This window comes from Electrophorus electricus, chromosome 20, assembly GCF_041902795.1.
Source record: "Electrophorus electricus isolate QZ-2024a chromosome 20, ASM4190279v1, whole genome shotgun sequence".
NCBI lineage: Eukaryota > Metazoa > Chordata > Actinopteri > Gymnotiformes > Gymnotidae > Electrophorus > Electrophorus electricus.
Window position 1 is genome coordinate 6965001 of NC_137516.1, and position 7500 is coordinate 6972500.

General features: G+C 44.4%; 3 protein-coding genes across 5 annotated transcripts in view; 1 reads left to right on the plus strand and 2 right to left on the minus strand.

Annotated features, from left to right (window-relative positions):
* The window catches only part of plxnd1 (plexin D1), a 52378-nt gene extending 50059 nt beyond the window's left edge, over positions 1 to 2319 (plus strand). Inside the window, exon 36 of the mRNA XM_035536129.2 lies at positions 1308 to 2319. Coding sequence (XP_035392022.2) covers positions 1308 to 1424 — 117 coding nt within the window. The 3' untranslated portion in view covers positions 1425 to 2319. The remainder of the gene's footprint in view (positions 1 to 1307) is intronic.
* Positions 2320 to 3310: 991 nt separating this feature from the next.
* exorh (extra-ocular rhodopsin) lies at positions 3311 to 5802 on the minus strand. The gene is made up of 5 exons (XM_027021129.3): positions 5272 to 5802; positions 4852 to 5020; positions 4448 to 4613; positions 3894 to 4133; positions 3311 to 3547 (listed from the first exon to the last, which is right to left on the minus strand). The coding sequence occupies exons 1-5, from the start codon at positions 5630 to 5632 to the stop codon at positions 3413 to 3415; spliced, it is 1071 nt and encodes a 356-aa protein (XP_026876930.2). The 5' UTR covers positions 5633 to 5802; the 3' UTR covers positions 3311 to 3412.
* ift122 (intraflagellar transport 122 homolog (Chlamydomonas)) overlaps positions 5792 to 7500 on the minus strand; it is a 32327-nt gene continuing 30618 nt past the window's right edge. Inside the window, exons 28-29 of one of the 3 annotated variants that reach the window (XM_081703578.1) lie at positions 7159 to 7320; positions 5792 to 6827 (exon numbers count right to left, since the gene is read on the minus strand). In XM_081703578.1, coding sequence (XP_081559704.1) covers positions 6741 to 6827; positions 7159 to 7320 — 249 coding nt within the window. In that variant the 3' untranslated portion in view covers positions 5792 to 6740. Of the gene's footprint in view, positions 6828 to 7158; positions 7324 to 7500 lie in introns of all 3 variants that reach the window. The other 2 variants (XM_035536134.2, XM_081703579.1) reach the window with 2 other exon arrangements.

Genomic DNA, 7500 nt, shown 5'->3' on the forward strand with positions numbered 1-7500 from the left:
TGTGTGTGTCTGACAGTGTGTGTGTGTGTGTGTGTCTGTGACAGTGTGTGTGTGTGTGTCTGTGACAGTGTGTGTGTGTGTGTGTGTCTGTGACAGTGTGTGTGTGTGTGTGTGTGTCTGTGACAGTGTGTGTGTGTGTGTGTGTGTCTGTGACAGTGTGTGTGTGTGTGTGTGTGTGTCTGTGACAGTGTGTGTGTGTGTGTGTGTGTGTGTCTGTGACAGTGTGTGTGTGTGTGTGTGTGTGTGTGTGTGTGTGTGTGTCTGTGACAGTGTGTGTGTGTGTGTGTGTGTGTGTGTGTGTGTGTGTCTGTGTGTGACAGTGTGTGTGTGACAGTGTGTGTGTGTGTCTGTGACAGTGTGTGTGTGACAGTGTGTGTGTGTGTCTGTGACAGTGTGTGTGTGTGACAGTGTGTGTGTGTGTCTGTGTGTGTGTGTGTGTGTGTGTCTGTGACAGTGTGTGTGTCTGTGACAGTGTGTGTGTGTGTGTGTGTGTCTGTGACAGTGTGTGTGTGTGTGTGTGTGTCTGTGACAGTGTGTGTGTGTGTGTGTGTGTGAGAGAGTGTGTGTGTGTGTGTGAGAGAGTGTGTGTGTGTCTGTGACAGTGTGTGTGTGTGTCTGACTGTGTGTGTGTGTGTGTGTGTCTGTGACAGTGTGTGTGTGTGTGTGTGTGTGTGTGTCTGTGACAGTGTGTGTGTGTGTGTCTGTGACAGTGTGTGTGTGTGTGTGTGTCTGTGACAGTGTGTGTGTGTGTGTCTGTGACAGTGTGTGTGTGTGTGTGACTGTGTGTGTGTGTGTGTGTCTGTGACAGTGTGTGTGTGTGTCTGTGACTGTGTGTGTGTGTGTGTGTGTGTGTGTGTGTGTGTCTGTGACAGTGTGTGTGTGTGTGTCTGTGACAGTGTGTGTGTGTGTGTGTCTGTAACAGTGTGTGTGTGTGTCTGTAACAGTGTGTGTGTGTGTGTGTGTGTGTGTCTGTGACAGTGTGTGTGTGTGTGTGTGTGTGTGTGTGTGTGTGTGTGTGAGAGAGAGAGAGTGTGTGAGTGTGTGAGAGAGTGTGTGTGAGTGTGTGAGAGAGTGTGTGTGTGTGTGTGTGTGTGTGTGTGTGTCTGTGACATTGTGTGTGTGTGTGTGTGTGTGTGTGTCCTCAGTTTCTCTCTTCTCTTGCCACATTGCTAGGTCGTGAAGTAGTGTTGTTTAACCTTGGTGTGAAGGTCAGGAATGCATGAATGTGTATGAAAAACCTTTATTCGTAAAAGTCACATCTCATTTAAACGTGTTTCTCTCCAATATGCTCATGTGCCCCGCAACAGGTGGTGAATGCGCTGGACTCCAACCCCACCGCCAGGCGTACCCAGCTGCAGCACAAGTTTGATCAGGTCATTGCCCTCATGGAAGACAACATCTATGAGTGCTGCAGCGAAGCCTGAGCCCTGGCCAATCCAAATCCTTCCTCGTCGGCTCAGGGCCAACACCCTCAGCCAATGAAAATGCAAACCGCAGCACAAGCAAACTGTGTAGTGATTGACTATAAAACAATGGGCATAACAAAACACAAACAAATACATAAAATTAATTAATGAATTAAAAATCAAGGGAAACAATACAAAAAAACATTTGTTGCTATGGCTGGCTTGGGATTGGTAATTGATATTGATATTGATATGCAATCTAATCTAATTTTGCCTGTTCACATAAGACGGACTGATTTCGCTTCATTTTGTATTTGGAGGCTGTTGAAATGTGGACATATGGGACCAGGAGTTCCTGCAGTTACTCCACGCACTGACCCCACTCTGGGGAAGAGCCAATGATGCACTGGACTGTATAGTAAAAAATTCCATAGCAATATTTATAGCTTTGTGTATGATTTTTATAGTCATAAGTTCATTGTGAAAAGAATGAGATATTGGAGAATCCTCATAGTTTGTACTGTTCAAAGGTTACATTAAATGGAAGGCTGCAGTGGTCAAATCCGATGTGTTGTCATGCCAATGTTACATTTCTATTAATTTTTTGTGTTTAGTGTTCAAGGGGGAAAAAAAAAAAAAGATTTGATGGTATTAAGACGTAATCTTCACAGGGGTTTGAACACTGGAGCCTACAAAAGCAGTGGCTTTGAGATTCGCAGGTTGTAGGTATGAGGAGAACATAGCTGCAGACTATTTGAAAGGTTTTAGAAAAGCTTACTGGTTTAGATTCTGAACCAATCATGACTATTATGGATTTTTGTGTCTAATAGTCTGCTGAGATAGGTGTAAGTTGTATTGTTTTTGCTTTTGTGGACAAAGAGGGAAATTTTATCAAATAAACCTATGAAATATACTAACCAATGTGTGCCTGTTAATTTAAAATAAATGTTTCATTATCAAGCCAAACATGAGAGAATTATTTAGGGGACCAAACACTTAAATGTGTTTTCACTTAATGAGGCATCTTGGACAGTTTTGTGTGTTCTAATGCATCACATTCAACATATTCAGAAATTTCTAATCCCTTCATGAGGATTCAGGGGTGTTAAGACAAGGGGAAAACAAACAGTTTCAGCTCACTTCAGATCTGAACCACAATACATCAGCTTCTTTTTGCCAGGTTTGTTGTTGTTGTTGTTATTAATTTACAGTAAAAGTCAAATGCCTGTATGCATTAAGATATCTTCCATCCTAGCACCTCCTCTGCCAATGGACCTCATTCAGACGTATGCACCAAACACGCTTTTCCATAGCCCTCCACAGGTTGTATGTGATACCTGCATGAACCGCATGACCCAAGATGTTTGCTGTCTGGAGGCGCTCACGTGCCTCTAGTCTGCCAGGAGCTACCCATCCTATCATCTCACTGACTTCTTCCAGGAGATGGGATATGGGCTCGGCTAAGGAGCAAAGCCTTAGGTTTCGGTCTACAAGCCGACAAATTCAACCACCTCACTACAAGAAACCATCTAATAAACTGTCAACTTATTAATGAGGACACTGGAGGAGATGATTGTAGTCAATTTAAGTTTGACCTCTTGAAGGGTCTCACGGTAATGGAGACAAATCACAAGACATGTTTAGATGGATGACACACCATAAAACTTCTGCTTCATTTACCCAGTAGCAAACAATGTCCTCCTGAGCTCCTCTAAAATAATAATTAAAAAAATGTTGTTCTTCCAAGTGTACATGACTAGCTAATTATTTCACTTGTATATGACTAGCACAATAAATCACTCTATGAATACAGACTGTGGAAGCAGCTGACCCTTTGGGAGACCATCCATAAATAAATTTTAAAAACCGGTACTACTAATAGAGTAATGGCCAACTGGAGGCAGAAAAACTGAAGATGTACATCTGGCCAAAAGGAGGCTACTTTCCAGCAGTTTCCCAGCTGGATTTTTTGTGACTGGGAGTGTTGGAGGTTGGGAGTGTTGGGGTCAGGCAGGGGCCACCTGGCTCGAGGAGACGGCAGTGGACTGGGTCTGGGTGGAAGGGGTGGTGGAGGTGCTGGTGTCCTCCTCACCAAAGGGGTTCTTTCCACAGCACACCGTGGTCAGCATGCAGTTCCTGAACTACAAGAGAGAACAATGCTGCATATCAGAAGGAGGAGTGACCCCAAAATACTGAACTAAATAAATACTACACTAAATACTCAGTATATAAATCCATTACTAAATAAACACTACACTAAATAATCAGTAAATAATTTACTAAATAAATAATTTGCTAAATAATCAGTAAATAAATAATTTACTAAATAAATAATTCACTAAACACTGAACTAATACTTCTTTAAAGAAATACTTCATTAAATATATACCAAGCAAAATATACAATCCAGCCCGTGGGACAAAAAGCTGGATACAAAATAAAGACAATATTGTTTTCGGGCACAATTCATGTCTTACTCCATCTTACCTGTTTGTTGAGGAAGATGTAGATCACGGGGTTATACAAGGTTGCGCTCTTTGCGAAGAAGGCGGGGGCAGTCATGAAAACGGGGCCAAACTCCGCACCCTGATTGGCGAATATGTACCAAGCCACGCTGGCATATGGCAGCCAGCACACCAGGAACGCGACCACCATGGCGACCACCATGCGCGTCACCTCCTTCTCGGCCCTCCGAGTCGTCTCCGACTCCTGTTGCTGGGCTGCGGCCTGCAGGAGGCGCACAGAAACGGGAGGAGGCAAAAGGAGGGAAATTAGCAAGCCGCGGATTCAACCGGTGTCGGTGATACTCGGAAATGTTTACTTCAGGGGTGCCTGGTTCTAGTCCTGGAGATCTGCTGCCCTGCAAAGTTCGGTTACGGGCCTAACACGCCATTAGAGGCGAACAGGTTTCAGGACTGGAGTTGCATGAACCCGGTTTACCTGAGAAATGATGCAGACATACAAAACAGGCTTACTCGAGTGGCAGCGACAGTAGCGTTTTTGTGCGTGCGCGCGTGAGTGTGTGCGTGCGTGCGTCTCACCGCACGGATAGTGCAGAGGAGACGGCTGTAACAGAAGAAGATGATCAGGAGCGGAACAGAGAAGTGGAGTATAAACATGTAGATGACGAATGAGGTGTTGTTCACTTCAGGCTTTGGGGTGTAGTAATCTATTCCACAAGAACACTGCATCCCCTCTGGAATGTATCTATGTAAACACAAGTGCACACAAACGTAACAGTAATGTTATGCCGCATCTATTACAGTTCTGTTTAGACACCGATATCATAAATGCCTGACGTTAGATATTTTTCTCTGGCCCTTCATTTTTTGCTGAGGTAACTTAGACATGGTGTCTAACTTACCTCAGTTACCTAGACTAACTCAGGCCAAATTGTGCCATCTTGCCGAGGACCAAGGCTTCTGCTATGTGGCTGTTGTCTTACCTGGACCACCCAAGCAGTGGTGGAGCTGCGCAGGTGAGGGCCATGATCCAGGTAACACCAACCCCTGTGATGGCATGCGTCTCTCCGAAACGGAACGTCACCATGGGCTTACACACCACAATGTAGCGCTCGATAGCCAAGACCACAAGTGACCACAGTGCTATTTCACCTAAAACACACATTTGATTTTTTTTTTTTACAGGGGTGAATCTTAACTCATCCTTATATATTACTGTATATCTACTGTAGCAAAATGCATAAACAAACTATTGACTGTTTTGGCATACATTTTTAAGAACGGAAAGGGCTGCTTTTAAATAAACGTAAGAAACACGTAGCAAAAGCGCATCTACAAAACCCTGTTGTAAACCTGTTCTGACCCTTGACACCACTGCTGTACATTTCCCATAACCTACTCACCTCCCAAGGTGGCAAAGAAACCCTCAATGTTGCAGCCGGTCACACCCAGGATAAAATACCCATGCAAGGCGGTGTAGAGTGTGACAGTGAAACCCCCGATCACCATGAACAAGTCGGCCACGGCCAGGTTCAGAAGGATGTAGTTGAGGGGCTTGCGGAGCTTCTTGTTTTGCACAGTGACATAGAGAGTGAGGAAGTTGATGGGGAAGGAGGTGACCACGAGGAAGAGCATGTAGGCGGCCAGCAGCGAGTACTTCCACGGCTCGGCCAGGTAGTACTGCGGTTCCTCGAACGGGCTCCGCACCAGGCCCGACCTGTTGGACATCGGCACGTAGAAGTTCGGGCCCTCCGTTCCATTCATGGCAGCCACGGGGAGATGTGGAAGGGAAGAGAAGCACGGGCAAGCCGGCGGGAGGACGGAAATCCTCAAAGGCTTGAAGCGCAGGAGAGGGAGAAAGAAAGCGGCACCCTCGCCGGGGAAAATTGGGATGAGACGGAAAGGGACAGTCCTTGGGAGAGAGTGGCTGTATGAGCGGAGGGGTAAACTCCCCTGGGACACGGAACAGCTCACTTATATGCCCCCCCATCCTGGTGGGATTAACTGCACCCATGGTGTGGGGGAGATTACAGCGAAGTGGTATAATTTGGAGGAATGGGGTGCAAGACAGATTAAGGTCAGAGAGAAAAAAAACAGTGATCCTTAAAGATGGTCAAGGACAGAGGAAGCAGTAGGTATTGCACTAAAGACTACTAACAGAAAAACTTAGCCAAGAAATTTTCAAGTTCGCATCATATCAACTACATCGCTCTACACCCGATCATTCAAATCTTGCTTAAATTCTTTTTCAAATTGTTCATTACTTCCTTTTCATTTGCAATAGTGTACTGTATAGTATCAAATATCCACATACAAAGACAAAGGTACACATAAAAAAACCTTTTATTGGTCATTAATAAATTAGAAAAAAATAATACAAAGGATACTTGTGTAACAAAAACTGAAATTGAACTATGAATTTAGCAAATCATACATAGATAATTTTAAGTAGAACAGTAAAATATTTGGAATGTAGTTCTGCTTTTTTACCATACATATATAAAATCTAAAAATATTTTATTGTTGCGTTTTATGAACTGATCGACCATTTACTGAAAAAGTCTTTTTAAGACTGAGAGAATGACCATATTAAGGGTTCCGGGCATGGGATCTTGCACACTTCAGTATCTTTCAAACCCCCGTAATCCCCTTTTGCTGAGTGATTCCATTAATCTTATCAGAGAGATCAGATGAGGTGGAGCTTTTCTTACAGCTTGAGAATCATCACCACCCTAAACCTACCCTCTCACACACACACACACTCACACGCACTGACCAATAAGAAGGATCACATACGCGTTCACTTTGGGCTAATCCATAGGCTCTATATATACACCCTGTAAAATGCAGGGTCATGAGGCCATTTGGTAAGTTAGTTGGGTTCGTCGAAAGGTCTACGGCAGTAAGGGCAGCAGTTGTGTTGCAGAACCAACAGCTCATAGTCCTCACTGTGGAACATCTAAGAGACAGAGAGACACATGGAGGCGAACAGCAAGGGCACACGGAGGAAGGACAAGTTTAGAACAGCCGGAATCAGGGCACAGAACAAGCACACCACGGGAAGCAGGATGCAACATAGTTCAAACATCATTACCAATGGAAGCTACTGAGGATGTTTTTGCTTGTTTGTTTGTTTGTTTGTTTATGCTTAATGCTAATTTGGCCCCAATTTTTATTCTTAGCATTGTGTCATTGTTCGCACTGTTACTGTTTTCATTTTTCAGAAGAACTCATTTCACTTTAAAGAGCACAAAACAGGCAGAGCTTGACATCTGATGATGTGTTTGTACCTGGAAGCAGGACGGACACATGGTGATGCTGACATCTGGCAGGAGGGAGCGATAGTACTGCCATCTGAGCGGCTTGGGCCAACGCTTGATCAGGACGTCTCTTCTAGACATGGACCTCAGCACCGCACGGTTCACCGTGACTGGAACAAACTCGCTCCCACCCTGCTGTAATACACACGCAGGCATATACACGCACGGACTAAAACACCCAGTAAAGAAACATATGAATGTGCAGTGCAGGGCCAGTACTGACATTATATCAAATGCGAAATTCTATCAAAAGTGCTAATTCAACTGTTGTAATACTTTCTCACCTCTCCCTCACTCTCTGTAAGTGAACAT